Consider the following 19,992-nt stretch of genomic DNA (forward strand, 5'->3'; position numbering starts at 1 on the left):
TACCTTAACTACCACCAATTCCTCAATACTTTATTTCCCATACCACCATACTTCGCCACAGCAACGTGTGGCTGGGCACAGCTAGTACAGTATATATTAGTATGTCTGACAATATCCAGAGGAAAGTGAAAAATACAAACTTTGGTATTTCTTATTTGCCCTTCATATGCAATTCTAAAGCAACACTACACAAAGCATCTGTATGAAATCTACATCCATGGAGTAGAAAAACACTGGGGAAATGATACATTTTGAATGTGAAATGTATTCAGGTTTTTTAAAGCTTGTGTCCTGTCTTAAAGAGTTAAACTCTTGCTAAATACTGGAAATATCTCTCATAGAACTATTGGGACTTTTCAATGCAATACCAATATATGCATTCTTCCATGTAGGGGAAAAGGCATGTTGGAGCTGTCTTGTGAGGAATGGCTCACAACAGACCTGGGGGTTTTGTTTTTGCCTTTTGTAATTCTTGCCATCTTTCTGATTTATATTTCTCAGTTTCCTGCAACTGTACAAACCATCTAACCAAAGAGAGCTGGGCTGCCTGCCAAGCTTATAGAAAAGGGGTCTTTGCTCAGCTTCTGTTTTTCTTTCACTCTTTAATACAATAGAAGGAGCGGCCGAGGGAAAAGTAGCAGCAGCTGTCCGAAATATTGCCTGGGACAGATGGCAAGAAAGACAAGAGGCTGCAACTAAGTATTGTGGCAAACCCTGAGCTGCCGCCAAAAATATCTGTACACCCCCCCCCCCCTTCTCTGTCCCTATTATATCCTGGAAAAAGAAAACACTGCCCTGTTGCAAATTCCCCCACTTCTCTTTATTAGTTGCTGCTCATGATGGATAAGATAGCAGTACTGCTCTGCCAATTGCAGGCAATTTGTGCCACTAGATGTTACCAGAGAGAGGTTAGAACAAGTTGTAGGACTGTTGTCTCCAACAGCATTCCCATCACATGATGGGTTGAGATGAGTTGTCAATTTTTAACAATGCAGCCAAGAGCTGTCAATATTCTCTACTGTGTCTTTGTTTAAACTGTCCTTTCCTATACCCGCAAAGCAGTGGTGTCTTCCATGTCAATGCAGCAGGAAGTTGAGTTGGAATACACCATAATCTAAAATTTGAAGGCACTATCCTCATCCTTTAGCTCATTCCTTGGACTCTTTATGGATTTACTATGCCACTGACATGAAGAGACTCAAATACATTTCAAGACATTGGCTAAGATCCTGTGACAGTTGTCTTGGTCTGACAAGAACAGCACCAATTAACTTTCTGCTGCCCCACTTTCTCAGCTGCTTTTGAAATGTCCTAGTTTCTCTCTTCTCTTCCCTCATTCCTCCTTTGTTTTCAACTCATTTCACTTGCTGTGAACAGAGTTCAGACCATAGAATGTGAAGAAATGTGTCACTATTTTGTCTGTAGGTGATAATGGAGGTAGCAATGGCTGGCTGGGCTTCCTTGGTGTGTCTCTTCTTCATCTTATTTACTCTATTGCTCACCAGTAGAGTTTTTGTCATCACCTCTTCTCTCACTCTTTTACCACTCATAATCATGTTGCCAGTGATAGCAAACATTATTTTTCTGTCTTCCCCCAATGTCACTTTTGTATAATATTTCTTATCACAGAAGATTGTCTTTTGGTGCTTCCAAATGCCTGGATATCATTGCTACAATTTGCAACATTTCAACTGTGCAGTTGAAGCTATTTGACTCTGGAATATCACTGTTGACAAGCAGCATAAAGCTCTATCCATCCCTCAACCATTTTTCCAAAGTATTTCACTCATCCAGAAGCTGCAAACCCATGCTCTGTATCAAAAATTTATGGGAGCATAATTAAGTTTTTAAGATCCAAAGTGGCAAATATTAGTGAGGCATGGATTTATGATGGCTGCTCTGCCACAACATACTACAAAAGCATAATCTGAGGGAATTATGCCACCTTTCCTAGGTTCCTAATTGCATCCTCTCATTGTCTATAAGCAAATGGCATGTCTATTTTCTTTGGAAGAAGGGTTGTAAACTTGTGAAGAGGAAGAACCTTGCTGTCCACATAAACTACATTGTAGAAGAGGATTTTTCCCCTATGAAATAGGCATAACTTGAACTGACCTTGCTAGTAGATTCTGATCACACATTGTTATCTGCCTTGAGATTGTACTTTGGAAAAGATCATAAATTTCTCTTGGGCTCACATGTTCTTTCTCCCTCCTCTTTTCTCACAGTCAGGAGACATAATAACTAAGGCTGATCATCTCATCTTTACACAGTCTTCCATAGGATTAAAACTTTCTTGAAGATCCATATATTGATTTATTTTTTTTAGAGCCAGTGAACTGTAGTGGTTTGAATGCTGGACTAGAACTGTGGGAGACCAAAATTCAAATTTCTGCTCAGCCATGGAAACCCACTCTATGACCTTGGGCAAGTTATACTCTCTCGGCCGCAGAAAACAGCAAAGACAACCCACCACTGACCCAATCTTGCCAAGGAAACCCCATGATATGGTCATCTTAGGGTAACCATAAGTCAATAATTACTTGAAATGTTTTTGCTGTTAGCTATCACCTGGTAGCAGCAGTAAATTTGACTGGGACATAAAATATTATTTTGTTAAGCAAGTCCACCCTAGAGTTAGAGTGTTAAAGAATAAGACTAGACTTGTGCATTTTTTTTACAGTTGTACAGTTCTCAAATTTTGCTCTTCCAAGTATTTTGGACTTTAGTTACAAGTATCCCCAGACATCTTGCCAGAAGGAAGGGATTCTGAGAGATGGAGTCCAAAGCATCTGAAGAACCAAAAGCAGAGAACAACTGGTGTAGAAAATAAAATTCCAGAAGGCATAGCCTTCCTCTTCGACACAGTTGTTAAAGATGCTGGGGCCCTTGCCCTCTTTTTTCACTCAGCTGCCCTACATATGAGATGTAGGTGCATGAATCAACCTTAGGGCAGATCCTTTATGTATGTGTGGGTCTTAGTCTGCTATAGTGGAAGGTCCTTTAACCATGTGGTGTAGTGGTCCATGAATTTGTAAATTTGCACAAAGAGTGCATGGCTTTTTGACTCAGTGCAGTTAACATCCCATCCCCACTTCAATTTTCCCCCAACTGTTAGACTGTGTAGAAATAGCATTCAGCAGATCTCCAAAAGGCTCCATCTCAAGTCACTTGTTTTCTTTTCTTTCTTTTTTTTTTAATGTTTGTAGTGGCTCATTTCTGTAGTGAGTCACCACAACTATTTTTGTAGCTTATAGAAGCTTGGCATTTAAATTTGAAATGTACCCAAATAAATGGCATCAATAACACCCACATTCACATATTCCAAACTTCTGATACTGAAACCTGCAACCTTGATCTAGCTCTTGTTGATGGATAGTTTGTGGTTCTTGATATAATTTAGTTTATTATTAGCATATGGCATGGCTTACGTTGTGGATATTGCTGCTGTCACTTATCATACTTAAATTAAAAGTGCTGTAAACATATCTATGTTTAGGAAACAATAATTACATATTGACACTGGCTTAACAGAAATTTCCTCTTCCCAGAAAATTTTAATATAGTTAAGCACTTAAGTTCGGCTTGTAGGCTTCCCAGAGGTATATGGTGGTAACTGTGTAAAACTAATCCTGAATTATATGGGGTTTTAGTCTGATTCAACATGACACTTCTTTTGTAGGGGAAGACATTAAATAGAGGACGGATTCTAATATAAAGGTTTTCACCTAAATGTGATTTCCAGTTTTCTTTGGAGAAGCCATGACAGTTAAACTGGAATAAAACAAAGATACACATATACCATAGATATGTGAATTAGAAAAGCATTGTTGTGTTGATCTACGATTTTGGAGACTGGAGTTCAAATCCCCATTCGGCCATGGGAACACTCTGGATGACCTTGGCCAAGTCACATTCGCTCATCCTCAAAGGGAAGCAAAGGGAAACCTTCCTGAACAAATCTTGCCAAGAAACTGAGTAATAGATTTGTCTTAGGGCTGGAAGTCAGAAATGACTTGAAAGCACACAACCTCAGTAATGTGATGCCCATGTCTTTCTGGTGGAGTCTTTAAAACACAAAGTCCTTGGTTAATTTCTTGAATTAACCTTCGGATGGTCCTTCTTGAAAATAAAATTGCTTTAGTCATGTTTTAACGTTAACTATTTTAACGTTTTAGTTCATTGTATATCAGTGTAACAGCATCAATTGCCACTTGTAAGCCGCCCTGAGTCCCCCCGGGTGAGAAGGGCGGGGTATAAATGATTGAAATAAATAAAATAAATAAATAAATAAATAAATAAATGAGTGGTGCTGGATTTAAAAGCCAATACTGTGTCTACTTTTTCAGAATATTACTGTCCAATCAGATTTATTTTGAAGTGAGTGTGCATAGGACTCATTCTAAATTGTTTTATGGCTATGTAACTTTTTTTTCAGAGAGAGGCTTTTAACTGAACATCTTAGGGGAATGATAAAGAAAAGAAATGAATAATGAAACAATTAAAGCTGTTTTTTCCCAAATAAAACAAGCTCTTTGCATTCCACAGAATATCAGAATTGGGTTACACTTAATACATTAGTGTTTTAAGAATTCTTAACAATATGCAGCTTTGCTGTGTCTGGATAAGCTGTGTTGAACATGCTGTTGGATTTCTTTAGACTATCGAAGCCAAGCTTACAGAAGTGACAAATGACCTGAAGTCACGAAACGATCTATTGAATATGGTACAAATGGAATGCCAGCGGTTGCGTCAAGAAGTAACCAGACTTGAAGAGCTTAAAAGCATAGAAGCGAGTCAAGTAAAGTAAGTAATGAAGTATAAAACTGCATTATGCAAGTGGATGACCTGGGAGCTGATACTGCTATGAACCTTAAAGTAAGTCTCACTAAGTCAGTGGTTCTCAACCTGTGGGTCCCCAGATGTTTTGGCCTTCAATTCCCAAAAATCCCAACAGCTGGTAAACTGACTGGGATTTCTGGGAGTAGTATGCCAAAACACCTGGGTGGCCAAAGGTTGAGAACCACTGCACTAAGTGGAAATGCACTTAGTATGGACAGCATCCCAGCCTGATTTACTTCCCCCCTGCCTCCTAGTGTGATCCAGAGCGATATGAAGTACTGTCGGTGCTCTGTATCCACAGATTCTGTATCCACAGATTCAACTACTTATGGCTTAAAAAAAAATCCGAAATGCAAAGTTCAATTTTGCCATTTTATATAAGGGACACCATTTTATTATGCCATTGTATATAATGGAACTTGATCATCTAAGGATTTTGGCATCCATAAGTGTTCCTAGAACCAAACTCCAACAGATACCAATGGATCACTGTATAGTTTACATCAGCATTAAATAAATGCAAATCATATTTATTTCATCTGGGTTTTTTTTCCTTTGGAAGGCATTCATCCTTTGCTGTCACTGGCAGCCAAAGAAATTTCTGTTCAAACAGGCTTTTAATATGCGATTACTCTTAGGAAGGAAATTGGGTGTGTTCTCTATTTTTAATGTATCCTTTTAAAGCCATGTTATAATTTTATCATTGTGTTCTTTTAATTCATTTTATCTGTGTGCTGACTTGGGTCCCACTTTGGGAGAAAGGCGAAATATAAAATAAATAAATTAGCCCAGTATAAACCAGTTTCACACATACAAGTGTTAACAGCTGTATGCTAAACTGTGCCAATTTTACTTTACTCTATATTTCTATGATTTTACAAGGCCATCAATTGTAAAATGTATACTAATTTCAGTACCACCAACAAGGGAAAAAAGCTTTATTTATATATGAGAAAAGCACCTGCTATTCTAAGATGCACCCCATTTTTAGAGTTATTTATATGGGAAAAAGTATATCTTAGAATTGAAGAAATAGGCTAACATAATAACTATAGGCATTATTCAGTTGAAGGTTCTCCTGCTCATTGTGGTCATAGCATAGAAAAATAAAATGAATAGGAGTCCCTTCTCAAGAAGGGATATTTTGGTGGACTGTGCTTTTTTCCCTTTAGCTTTCTAAAGGATCTGCTCACTGCTGCATATAGTACAGTTTCAAAAAAGCTAACAAGAGTCCCTGAACTCTTTGGTGGTGTGGCAGGGAGGGGGACGTAATGATATGTATGAGTAAAACAACAGATAATTGAACAAGATGATAGAAACTAGGAGTCTGGGAAATAATAATTATTATTATTATTATTATCAGCCGGCATTTGGAAACAATAGACATTGACAAAATTACGATCTGCCAACTGCAAAAGGCCACACTACTGGGATCTGCACGCATCATCCGAAAATACATCACACAGTCCTAGACACTTGGGAAGTGTTCGACTTGTGATTTTGTGATACGAAATCCAACATATCTATTTTGTTTGCTGTGTCATAATATAATAATAACAACAACTTTATTTTTGTACCCCGCCTCCATCTCCCCGAAGGGACTTGGGCGGCTTACATGGGGACGAGCCAAATCAACATAATTAAAATATAAAATATGACATACTAGGTACATACATAGTACATAGTAAGTACATAGACAATAGCATAAAAACAAAATAAAACAAGAACATTATAGCAAAAATAAAACAACCATCAAACCATCCAATAAAACTGAAATAACTGTCAGTTATTTCAGACAGCAGAGATTACAGTTGGAGGACAATGTAAAGTGGAGCATAATATCTTTGAGTAGAGAATGGTAGTAAAGTGCAAGGACAATATTTTATATCCTAATTTGGCAAAGAAGACAAGTGAACAAGTAGCAATTGCAAAGAAGAAAATGAGTGACTGATGTCTCCAGGAGTTTCCTGTTCAAACATCTCCACTGGCTGTCAATAAGTTTCCAGTCCCAATTCAGGGTACAGGTTACTACCTATAAAGCCGTAAACAGTTTGGGACCTGCCTACCTTTGTGACCGAACCTTCCCCTAAGAACCTGCACAGTCCTTAAGATCCTCTAGGGAGGATCTTCTCTCATTCCCACCCCCATCAGAGGTGTGGCTGGTGGGGATGAGAGAGAGGACCTTCTCAGTGGTTGCCCCCAGGCTCTGGAACTCCCTCCCTCGAGTGATCTGGGGGATTGTCTAATCAAAGGCACAGTGGAACATCCACATTTTTAGTTCTTTCTGGAAGATGGACAAGGTGGGTGCTAGCCTAATTTCCCTGGGGAGGGAGTTCCAGAGCCTGGGGGCAACCACCGAGATTCGGTCACAAAGGTAGGCAGGTCCCAAACTGTTTAGGGCTTTATAGGTAGTAACCTGTACCCTGAATTGGGACCGGAAACTTATTGACAGCCAGTAGAGATGTTTGAACAGGAAACTCCTGGAGACATCAGTCACTCATTTTCTTCTTTGCAATTGCTACTTGTTCACTTGTCTTCTTTACCAAATGAGCAGCAGTTGAATGAGAAAAAGGCTTAGCAGGTAGTGGCTTGTCTCTCATGGATGATGAGGTGCTATTGACTGAGCTGATGGGGAGAGGACAGCTGAAAGGCCAACAATGAGATCTCATTGAAGGATTGGTTCTCTGAGAAATTGAACCATTTTTCCATGACTTCCAGAAGTCTTGTGCAAAGTATTTGAATCAAGATGTTACAAAACGTGCATTACAAAATCTAGGAAAGTTCACACAGACGTAAGACGCACTGTACTCATTTAAACTTACAGTGTGATCCTGTACATGTGTCATTGTGATCCCTAGGGCTTGTTTCCATACCATAACCATGGTGTTAATGGTCTCAGTTCTTAGACTCAACATTTGCAAAATAAGGTTGCCACCTTTTTTTTCTTTCCCTAAAATGTAAGAAGCCCTTCCTTGTGGATTGTAAGGATTTTAACTAAGGATTTTAAGTTTAAGAATTTTAATTGTTTTAACATACATGTCTTTGTCATTCCATTCACAAAGATCCTATTATCTGCCATCAAAACCAACGTGAACACTGTAGCCCATAGCAAATGTATTATTTTCCATTGCAATTCATACATCAGACAACCACTGCTTCCAAGTGAGACATACTTGTATGGTTCAAAATCTGCGGAGTAAGAAATCTGGAAACTGGAAATCCTCCCAAAGAAGACAGGCAGTACAGTCTTATATATCGTCACATAATAGAAAATCCCGTAGAGTTCTGGACCCTTATAGTATGTGAGGATAGGTTTAAATTAATTAATACTGAAGTTGTGTGCATACTCCTTACTCAGAGCTAAATGCCACTGTATTTTTTTCTGTTCTGTTTTGCATAGGAGATGTATGTAATTGCCCTCTTGGATTTGCTGCTGATTTGAAATTTATGAAAATAACCATTTCATCACATATTCTTCTTCATATCTGTAGCTAATGACTTTACAATGGTGTTATGATTGGTTTTGATATTAAATAATTTCATAATTAATCTTTGTGGATTTAATTGCATATGAAAATAATTAACAAATAATAAAATAGATCTTTTGAAAGAATTTTAACTGTTTACTTTTTTAAATAACATTAATATTTAATTCTATTTTAATGTTTGAGTATTTTTAGGTTTTAAATTGTATTTCATTTGGTTTTACTGTAAGTCACTTTGAGTCTCTTTTGTGGAGAGAGAAGGCAGGGTATAAATAAACACAACAACAACAACAATGTACCATTTGCAAAACTATAGGTAGCAGATATTCATTTTCTTTCTGAATTCAAATTGGGGATATGCTTTATTCTTGTGCTAATAAAAGCTTTGTTTTTAGCACATATTAACAGGAATAGTTTGCCACCCGCAAAACACCCTCCTGTGTTTCTGCCTGAATCTACTGGTTGGAAGGAGGGCATTACATGAGTTTTTCATTTTTGAAATGTATTTCTTTGTCTTGACACACTAGGAAGTGCTAACACCGTTTGGGAATTGCTGCCAAAAAACATTAGTGACCTACATATACAATTATGATCCATACAATTAGAAAAAAGCACTAAACCAATAAAATAAAATAAACCAATAAAATGTGCACGGAATTTTGGTAATCACCTTCCTAAGTCATATCTTTTTTTCTTTTCTAGCCTAACAAAGCATAAGTGTGCTTTTTCATTACAAGTAGAGTCCCATGATGCACCACTAAGTGAGAAAGAAGGCTATGAGATTAATTTTGAAGCGCAACAATTACCACTCCAGGTGTAAACATGTCTTCCTCAATTTCAAAAATTCATAGAATCATAGAATCATAGAATAGTAGAGTTGGAAGAGACCACATGGGCCATCCAGTCCAACCCCCTGCTAAGAAGCAGGAAATCGCATTCAAAGCACCCCCGACAGATGGCCATCCAGCCTCTGCTTAAAAGCCTCCAAAGAAGGAGCCTCCACCACGGCCCCGGGGAGAGAGTTCCACTGTCAAACAGCTCTCATAGTGAGGAAGTTCTTCCTGATGTTCAGGTGGAATCTCCTTTCCTGTAGTTTGAAGCCATTGTTCCGTGTCCTAGTCTGCAGGGCAGTAGAAAACAAGCTTGCTCCCTCCTCCCTATGACTTCCCTTCACGTATTTGTACATGGCTATCATGTCTCCTCTCAGCCTTCTCTTCTGCAGGCTAAACATGCCCAGCTCTTTAAGCCGCTCCTCATAGGGCTTGTTCTCCAGACCCTTAATCATTTTAGTCGCCCTCCTCTGGACGCTTTCCAGCTTGTCAACATCTCCCTTCAACTGTGGTGCCCAAAATTGGGCACAGTATTCCAGGTGTGGTCTGACCAAGGCAGAATAGAGGGGGAGCATGACTTCCCTGGATCTAGACGCTATTCCCCTATTGATGCAGGCCAGAATCCCGTTGGCTTTTTTGGCTGCTGCATCACATTGTTGGCTCATGTTTAACTTGTTGTCCACAAGGACTCCAAGGTCTTTTTCGCAAACACTGCTGTCAAGCCAGGCGTCCCCCATTCTGTATCTTTGATTTCCATTTTTTCTGCCGAAGTGAAGTATCTTGCATTTGTCCCTGTTGAACTTCATTTTGTTAGTTTCGGCCCATCTCTCTAGTCTGTCAAGATCGTTTTGAATTCTGCTCCTGTCTTCTGGAGTGTTAGCTATCCCTCCCAGTTTTGTGTCGTCTGCAAACTTGATGATCGTGCCTTCTAACCCTTCGTCTAAGTCGTTAATAAAGATGTTGAACAGAACCGGGCCCAGGACGGAGCCCTGCGGCACTCCACTTGTCACTTCTTTCCATGATGAAGACGACGCATTGGTGAGCACCCTTTGGGTTCGTTCGCTTAGCCAATTACAGATCCACCTAACCGTAGTTTTGTCTAGCCCACATTTTACTAGTTTGTTTTCCAGAAGGTCGTGGGGGACTTTGTCGAAGGCCTTACTGAAATCCAGGTACGCTACATCCACAGCATTCCCTGTATCGACCCAACTCGTAACTCTATCGAAAAAAGAGATCAGATTAGTCTGGCATGACTTGTTTTTGGTAAATCCGTGTTGACTATTAGCAATGACCGCATTTGTTTCTAAGTGTTCGCAGACCACTTCCTTAATGATCTTTTCCAGAATTTTGCCTGGTATTGATGTGAGGCTGACCGGACGATAATTGTTTGGGTCGTTCTTTTTTCCCTTCTTGAAGATAGGGACCACATTCACCCTCCTCCAATCTGCTGGGACTTCTCCCGTTCTCCAAGAACTCTCGAAGATAATTGCCAGTGGTTCTGAAATAACTTCCGCTAGTTCCTTCAGTACTCTTGGATGTAGCTGATCTGGCCCTGGGGACTTGAATTCGTTTAGAGTGGCCAGGTGTTCCTGGACAACTTGTTTCCCTATTTGGGGTTGGATTTCCCCCAATCCTTCGTCCATTCCATGTTGCTGAGGTTGAAGATGGCTTTCTTTTTGTGAGAAGACCGAGGCAAAGAAGGCATTAAGTAGTTCTGCCTTTTCCCTGTCCCCTGTCGCCATCACCCCATCTTCTCCTTGCAATGGCCCTATCGCCTCCTTTTTCTTCCTTTTTCTACTAACGTAAGCAAAAAAGCCTTTTTTGTTGTTTTTTATGTCCCTGGCAAGCCTGAGCTCATTTTGCGCTTTAGCCTTGCGAACCTTTTCCCTACAGGTGTTGGCTATACGTTTGAATTCTTCTTTGGTGATTTCTCCCCTTTTCCACTTCTTGTGCATGTCACTTTTGAGCTTTAGCTCAGTTAGAAGTTCTTTGGACATCCATTCTGGCTTCTTTGCACTTGTCTTATTTTTCTTCTTTGTTGGCACTGTTTGCATTTGCGCCTTGAGTATTTCACTTTTGAAAAACTCCCATCCATCCTTAACTCCCTTGTTTTTTAATATCGGCGTCCATGGAATGCCGCTCAGTAATTCCTTCATTTTTTGGAAGTCAGCTCTCTTAAAGTCCAGAATGCGTGTTTGACTTGTCTTAGTTTCAGCATTCCTTTGTATTGCAAACTGCAGGAGCACATGGTCACTTCCCCCTAAGGATCCAACCACTTCAACTGTATTGATCAGGTCTTCCACATTTGTTAAGATTAGATCAAGAGTTGCTGATCCCCTTGTTGCCTCTTCTACCTTCTGGACCATAAAATTATCTGCAAGGCAAGTGAGGAATTTGTTGGACTTTGTACTCTTGGCTGAGTTTGTTTTCCAACAGATATCGGGATAATTGAAATCGCCCATGACTACTATATCTCTTCTTTGTGCCTGTTTGGTCATCTGTTGACAGAAGGCTTCATCAAGTCCTTCATCCTGACTCGGAGGTCTGTAGTAGACACCCACGACAAGATCTTTTTGAGTCCCGGTTCCCTTGATTCTTATCCAGATGCTTTCAAGCTGGTTTCTCGGATTACAGTCTTGCATTTCTTCTGCAACGTAACTGTTTTTGACATATAAAGCTACTCCCCCTCCTCTCCCCTTTGTTCTATTTCTGTGAAAGAGGTTATAGCCCTCAATGGTTAAATTCCAGTGATGGGAGTCATCCCACCAGGTTTCAGTGATGCCTATGACATCGTATGTGTGGTGCTGTGCTAGGAGTTGGAGTTCGTCTTGCTTATTTCCCATGCTCTGAGCATTAGTGTAAAGACATGTAAGCCCCTGTGACCTCCCCTTGAGCTGTTTATTTGGGATTATTGTGCTGTCTGTACTTGGTCCTTGCTGTGTTTGTGCAGCCCTCCGTTTAGTCTTTTGGCGGTTCCCTGTGGTCGTGGGTAATATAGTGTTCGCCAGGCTGTTGTTCCCCTCCCCCAGTGGATCTAGTTTAAAGTGCGCCTGATGAGGTTTGTGAGTCTGTGTGCAAAAAGATGTTTTCCTACTTGTGTGAGATGCACCCCATCGCTTGCCAGTAGTCCATCCTCTTGGAAGAGTAGACCATGGTCAAGGAAGCCAAAATGCTCCTCTTGACACCATTTTCTGAGCCAGTTATTGACCTGTACTATTTTTCCGGCCCTTGTAGAGCCGTGTCCTACAACGGGGAGGAGGGATGAAAAGATCACATGTACATTATACAGTTTTAGCTTTGTTCCCAGAGCTCGAAAATCATTTGTGATCTTTTGAAAAGTATGCCTAGCGGTGTCATTGGTACCTACATGAATCAACATAAGGTGGGGAGGGTGATGGGGCTTTAGGAGCCTGCTGAGCCTCTGAGTGATATGGTGTATTTTTGCCCCCGGGAGGCAGCATGTTTCTCGAGCCATTCCATCCGGTCTGGAAATGATGGCTTCCGTTCTTCTAAGGAGGGAGTAACCTACTACCAAGACCTGTTTCCTTTGAGGATTGACAGGGTCCCTTTTGTGCAAGACAGTGTGTATGTCCCCTGAAGAGTGTTCCTGTTGAAGTGAATCATGTAGGTGTAAAGTGTTGTCCTCCTCCTCAACATCCCCAGTGCATTCATCAATGACAATCCATTGAGATACATCCGAGAGCCCATTACTCTCCCAAGGATGTTCCTGTTGCTCCTGGTCTATGATTGGGGATGGAGCATTTGCATGATTACATAAGTGTAATTGGAGGTTATGAGATTCCCAAAGTTTTCCTTAGTAAGAGATTTAACGTCTGTCTAGGTCATAAACTTCTATTCTTTTTTTTTAAAAAAAAATCTGTATTTAGGCATTCTGTGTTCACTTGAAGTTATTTGGAGTTTTGTAGTGTTGGTGTTTTACTGAAGTTAGAGTTGTCATACTTTTGTGGTTCTTTTTTTCCAGGCTTCAATCATCTTATGCTCAATGTGTCAAGGACTTGGAAATAAAGAAAGCTCAGATACTTTTCTTGGAGAGACAGCAGCAAAATCAAAAGAGAGAGCTAAATCAGGTATTTCCTATTAGAAACATTTAACAATCTGATTGATGTAAATTTTATTTTGTAATATATGACAAAATTATGACCCATAATGTACAATTTACTCCACACTGGAGTAAACAAGAAAGAAATGTAAGGTTGTTTCTGTTGCATGTGCTCAGTTGCAGCAGGGCAGAGGTGAGAAACAAGCAACCCACCATACTGCATCTCCCACCATATCCCTACGTCGGCTATTTTGGATAGGGCTGGTGGGAGGTATTGTTGAATAATATTTGGAGGGATTCATTCCCACAACAGGACAGTAGGAGATGTTGCAAAATGTACTTGAAGAAGTATGTGAGGGAAGGAAGGGAGAGGGCATAATGGAAATGTTTCAGAGAGTAGCACTGGATCTATGGGTCAACCAGGAAAAAAGGTGGGGATCTATTGAGGGAAGAGGTATCTCACAACCTCTGAGGATGCCTGCCATAGATGTGGGCAAAACATCAGGAGAGAATACTTCTGGAACATGGCCATGCAGCCTGGAAAACGTACAACAACCCTGTGATCCCGGCCATGAAAGCCTTTGACAACACATTCAACCAATTATTGTTTCCTTCTTTAGGTACATTAGTCATAACCCTTCCCTATGCTAGCCAAAGCATGTATATATATGTAGTATGTGCGTGTGTAAAAGGAGCCCCTGTTGGTGCAGCAGGTTAAAATGCTGAGCTGCTGAACTTGCTGGCCGAAAGGTTGGCAGTTCAAATCTGCGGAGTTGGGTGACCTCCCACTGTTAGCACCAGCATCTGCCAACCTAGCAATTCGAAAACAGGCCAATGTGAGTCAATAGGTACCGCTCTGGTGTGAAGGTAACAGCACTACATGCAGTCATGCCGGCCACGTGACTTTGGAGGTATCTACGGACAACGGCAGCTATTCGGCTTAGAAATTGAGATGAGCACCAACCCCCAGAGTGAAACGCGACTACGTTTAGTATCAGGGGAAAATCTTTACCTTTACCTTATGTGTGTGTGGGTGTAAGTGGGTGTGTGGCCGGAGTGACACTTAAAAATGTCCCTGCTATGACGTACATACAAATTCAACTTAAGAACAACTGATATTGTTCGTAACTTAGGGACTTCCTAGGTTCCAGTCCTTTCTAGAACCTCCCATAGGCTGTATCACCCCATGGTTAGTAAACTGAAAATATCCAGAAGCTTCTTCCAGTTTCAACCTCACATCCACAATTTTTGCTTTTATAAGTTGTAACTTGGCTGAGTGGCATGAGTAGAAAGCTAAATCCTTTCTGGACATTTCCAGGAGTGTCAATCCTCTCTTTTGGCTGCTTAAAAAATAAAGTGTGGGAGGATTAAAAAACCTGGAGTAGAGGACTAATAAAATAACTGTGAGGGAAATACAAAGAACTCCCATAACAGTATCCTGTTGCAATGTTTAATTTTCAAAGATACAGACAGATAAAATGTCTCTGACTTGCAGCTACTAGTTTATTTTTTTCTTTATTGTTATTGTTCACTTGGTTACTTATGTGCTAATGCCGTGCACTGCCATTACTTTGCACTCCGCTGGACTTTGTTGTATAATTACTTTTAGAAAATCAATTTTCCAAAAAAAGAGAGAAACAAAGAATGGCCATATATCTTTTCTACTTGTTACATCCATTACTAATCTTCTCCAAAGAATCTACAATTAAAGTCTAATGGCTAGGCATCATGCAATGAGCCAATTGCCAAGAAAACTCTAAGAAATCAGCGACAGCTTGACACCCTTTCTCTGATATCTAGACAATTTTTGTTGTCTGGTTGCCACTGAAAATCACATTTCAGGGTGTTACCTTTCATTGTGATTGAACTCATATAATAGAATGATGAGAGGAGCTGCGCCAAACACCTGAAGTCACATCTAAATTGAAGAGAATTTTAAATAATGCAAGATTTAATAGCTTTAATGAAAAAGTACTAAAAGTAGAATATCATTTGTTCCTATTTAAGATTGCAGTTTCAATGTGTACATACTCTGTAAAGTTGATGCCTAATAAGTGTTAATATTAGCATTTATTACCACCCAACTTTTCTTTGAAAGTAAAGGACCAATTAGATACAAAAAAAAGGATGATTACGCCTCATGTTTTAAATGGCAGCAACACAAATGCATTTCAGAGTATCTTTGTTCATATCACAGCCACTTAATGATTTGGGATGTGATGATCTATGGCAGTGGTTCTCAACCTGTGGGTCCCCAGGTGTTTTGTCCTACAACTCCCAGAAATCCCAGCAAGTTTACCAAATGTTAGGACTTCTGGGGAGTTGAAGGGCAAAACATCTGGGGACCCACAGGTTGAGAACCATTGATCTATGGCCTGCTGAATTTGCAGATTTGGACCCCATGGATCTAGAGGACCCAAGTGTAACAATAAAAATGCCGTGAAATTATCAATTTCATGGATGCAATAAACCAAAATACAGCTGAGTGCCATTCGAGTTGTTATTGTCATGTTGACATCTAGACAAATGGTATTGTTCTAAGTAATCGGAGAATTTCTTGCTCTCTCACTATTTGTTATTGGCAGAAAAGGAATGAAGAGCCATAGTCTTCTTGATACTCTCAAGAGGGAGCAGAACAGCACAGGGGGAAAAGACTTTGAAGGCTACATTTAATAGTGTAGAACAACCTATTAAGTGAATGTAGTACCAAATATATTTTCTGTGAGAGCTTTTATAAAAAGATATATTGTAACAACATTTATCATGATTTCTCTTCTGTGAGCTACTGAGATGTATTTGCAATTGCACTTGGTGCTTTAACGATTGATTTGACTTATTTAGAGGGATAGTGGAACATCCAGCTATTTCAAGGTACAATATATTTGTAAGACTGGTTCCAAGTGCTTCAAGCATCAATTCTGTTTAGCACTTCATTTTTCCATGCCTCTCTGTAATCGTGCGGAAAATGGATTTGGGGGCAATCGTGTGAGTTATATTGCCAGCCCCCCACATTCACTAGGGTTAGGGGTAGAACTGGGGTGAAAGAAAACATATTATTATACTCTTAGATCTGTGTGGATGTCATTGTTGTTCTCCCTCATCCTTTCACCCCAGCTCTACCCCTAATCCCTTATATAAATGGGATGAAGGAGGCCAGGCTTAGCTCAGTGGGCTAAACAGCTAGTTGCAGAAAATCCTCCTGATGGAAAGGTCACCAGTTCAAACCCGGATCGGGTGAGCACCCGCCATTAGCCCCAGCTTCCCTGCCCACCTAGCAGATCGAAAGCAGAAATGTGAGTAGATAAATAGCTACAGCTTTTTTAAAAGCAGGGAGGTTATAAAAAGTGCCCATAAGGCTATTAGATCCGGAGGACATCAAATGATGACAAAGCTCCTCAGCATGGAAGATGGAGCGACAGCACATACACACACAGAGAGACTGCCAGAGTTGAGCACAGCCTCCAGATGCCGGAAATGGAAAAGATGGGATAAGCCTTTACCTCTGTCTATGTATTGTCTATGTATTGTCTGTCCTTGTTAATTATTTAATGGCATTGAATGTTTGCCGTATATATGTTCTGTAATCCTCCTTGAGTCCCCTCAGGGAGATAGAACAGATTATAAATAAAGTACATCATCATCATTATTATTGTTATTATTGGAGAATAAAGATCACACATCTAAGAGTATTATAATATATTTTGTGATATTGTTTCAGTATAAATACTGTGTTGTCGAAGGCTTTCATGGCCAGAATCACAGGGTTGTTGTATGTCTTTCGGGCTGTGTGGCCATGTTCCAGAAGCATTCTCTCCTGACGTTTCGCCCACATCTATGGCAGGCATCCTCAGAGGTTGTGAGGTATGTTTATCCATACCTCACAACCTCTGAGGATGCCTGCCATAGATGTGGGCGAAACGTCAGGAGAGAATGCTTCTGGAACATGGCCACACAGCCCGAAAGACATACAACAACCCAGTATAAATACTTCTTGGAACAAGAAATTTTAACATGTTTATTTGTATAAACAAGGGAAGCGTTTTCCAGATCTGATCTAGGATATTCAAATTTGTTTGTTTTATCATAACCACACCAAAGGAACAAATTTTATAGATTGTAAGACTGATACTCTATATATTTCTTTTATCTTGTACTAACCTAATAAAACATTCTGGGTGACACCCCTGAATCTACTGAAATTGATGGATATTTGTATTTTAGCTTCCTTTTGTTCATCTTTCACTCCTGACATCTATTCAAACGTGATGTTTAAACAAGAAGACAGATGAAAAGTGTAAATTGTAATCAGAAAGGAACAGCGATGCTGCTCATTTTGAATCATAAGACATTTCAAATCTCTCTGCTATCACCATATGGTTGGAAGGGTTCATGTACTAGAAACAAAGAACCCCAAAAGTCAGCGGTAGGTGAATGCCATCTGAAAGTCTGGCTCTCATTCTTTTCTTTGTGGACCACATTTGCTGCAGATAAGGGACCGTCTTTATCAGGAACAGCAGTCCCATTGCTCTGAGGTGGAAAGAATGAGGAGAGAAATCTCTGACCTGACAGAAGAGCTTCATCAGAAGGAGATTACTATAGCAACTATCATGGCGAAAGCGGCTCTGCTGGAAAGACAGTTACAAATGGAGTTAGAGATAAAAGAGAAACAACAGGTATGCAAACAGAATAAAAAGTGGCCCAGGTCACTTGGTCATTATAAAGATTAGCACTTATTGAAATCTGAAAAAGTGATTCCTTTACAGAATCTAAGAAGCAAAACAAATGAGACAACCTGACATAACACTAATATGCCCAAGCCATGCAAATGCAGATCATCAAAAATTGTGTACAGTTACAATGATTTTAAAACTTCCTAATATTTCTATCTGCTTTCTTTCTGTAATACTGGGATTTCTTAACAATTTATGTCTTCATAAGCAAAATATTTTAACGTTTCTATAAAATTTATTTAAGGGCAGTGTTCACATGTGGTTAACAACATTTTCCTAATACTTAGCTTTTAAGCATTTTAAGACTCCTTTTTATGATACACTATTTGAAATTGCTTGTCAGTGTTCGTACATTTGACTACTCCCCATATAACAAAAGAAGATGGGCTTTCAGAAATGTAGTCCTTCAAGGACTCTTCCTCCTGGAAGCAAAATGTTTTTCTTCAGGAGGGAATAATTTTTAGGTTGGTCAACATCTGAACATATGATTTCTTACCTGCAACCTGAATTGACAGTGTACTATTTCAGTACATTTGAGCCAAAATAGCATTTCAGAGCACAGGTGGAAAATCATGTTTTTACCAGCATGTCTTGTGGGAGTTGTTCTCACATTGTATGATTTCACAGAGAATGAGCACGTAGCACAGGAGCATGGCTACACGGGCAGGAATCACATTTTGCAGACAACATGCTGTTGGAGACTTTATTTGTTTATTTGATTTATGTCCTGTCTTTCTCTCAAAATGGGACCCATTCCTTTGGGATCACACCATGTGAAACCAATGTCCAAAGAGGCTTCTTCTCTTTGGACATCCTTTAAGTTGTGGATGATTTTGTTGCTAGATTTTTAAAAAAGAAATAAAGGGAAGTCATCTTGTGACGAAAACTACATGACAAAATGTTTGAGGCTCTCATGGTGAGAACCTCTTGCCACTTCTGTTTTCGGCCAAGTGAAGGACATACTATGAGGCGCGCACGCACACCTTACTTACATATTATGAAAGTAAATGCATACACATTGTTTTTTGAAGACATCGCCATTGATAGTAAATTTGGCTATGGGAGAAAGATTGATAGGACCAGGTTTGGGTAGAATCATGGAATCATAAGAGTTGGGGGAGTCCAGAAGAGCTATCCAGTCCTTAGAGGTATATCATTGCAGGGAAAGGTGGAGAGGGGTGGATTGTGACTGTTTCCACTACTTCTCCTCACTGGCCTCAGAGCTCCTGGCCATCTCAAGAGCCTCTGCTGACACCAAAATGGAATGCCAGTACAACTTCCTACTTCCTCGTTGTGCAGATGCTTCTGCCATCATTGGAATGTAGTGCCTACATGACCAAGAATAAGGAGAGAAGATTGTTCCTTCCTTGATGCTGGTTGCACAAAAACCCTGTTCTGATGCCAGCAGAGGTTGCCATGATGGCCATGGACTTGCACAGAGCTAGAAGGAGCAGTGGTGACATAGAAAAGGTAAGATGTTTACTGCCCCAGAGGACAGACTGCATTCCCTAGCTGTATAAATAGGCTGGGATTTGGCACAAATGTGCTGAATTTGTTGTTGCCCCAGGGCTATACTATTCTGTGTAGATAAATCCTATGACTTTGAAGTCTGGGGACACACTCTGCGCTTGGCCATGGAAACCCATTGTGCAACCTTCTCTGTCTCAGAGGAAGGCAGTGAAGACCCCCATTGAGCAAAGATTGCCAGGAAAACCCACGTGATAGGGCCACCATAAATTGGAAATAAAGGGTCACAGCGGTGAACTTTTACCTTTCTGCTGTTGGATGGCTAACAAGGTAATGCGCTGCCTGCCTTGTAAGTTGAAAAAAATGCAAAATATTGTTTCACAGTGCCAATTTTTTGAGTTGTAAAACCATCTGGCTTCCCTGAAGTAAACAATTGTGGATCATTATGGCCATCATTTGAAATACTGTACCTTAGCTTCAAACAGAAATTTTACTGGACCAGCCCATAAAGACTGCAGCTTTCAGCTTGGAGGGAAAATGCAGTCAAAGTAACATGTTTGTCCTTAACAGGCAGTAAT

General features: G+C 40.1%; 1 protein-coding gene across 2 annotated transcripts in view; it reads left to right on the plus strand.

Moving 5' to 3' along the window:
* Positions 1 to 19,992, plus strand: part of deup1 (deuterosome assembly protein 1) — an 83,035-nt gene that overhangs the window by 45,526 nt on the left and 17,517 nt on the right. For both annotated transcript variants that reach the window (XM_062974540.1, XM_016992686.2), the window contains 3 exons: positions 4,661 to 4,806; positions 13,140 to 13,245; positions 17,705 to 17,890. In XM_062974540.1, the coding sequence (XP_062830610.1) occupies positions 4,661 to 4,806; positions 13,140 to 13,245; positions 17,705 to 17,890 (438 nt within the window). The remainder of the gene's footprint in view (positions 1 to 4,660; positions 4,807 to 13,139; positions 13,246 to 17,704; positions 17,891 to 19,992) is intronic.

The sequence above is a fragment of the Anolis carolinensis genome, chromosome 3 (assembly GCF_035594765.1).
Source record: "Anolis carolinensis isolate JA03-04 chromosome 3, rAnoCar3.1.pri, whole genome shotgun sequence".
In the NCBI taxonomy this organism is placed as follows: domain Eukaryota; kingdom Metazoa; phylum Chordata; class Lepidosauria; order Squamata; family Dactyloidae; genus Anolis; species Anolis carolinensis.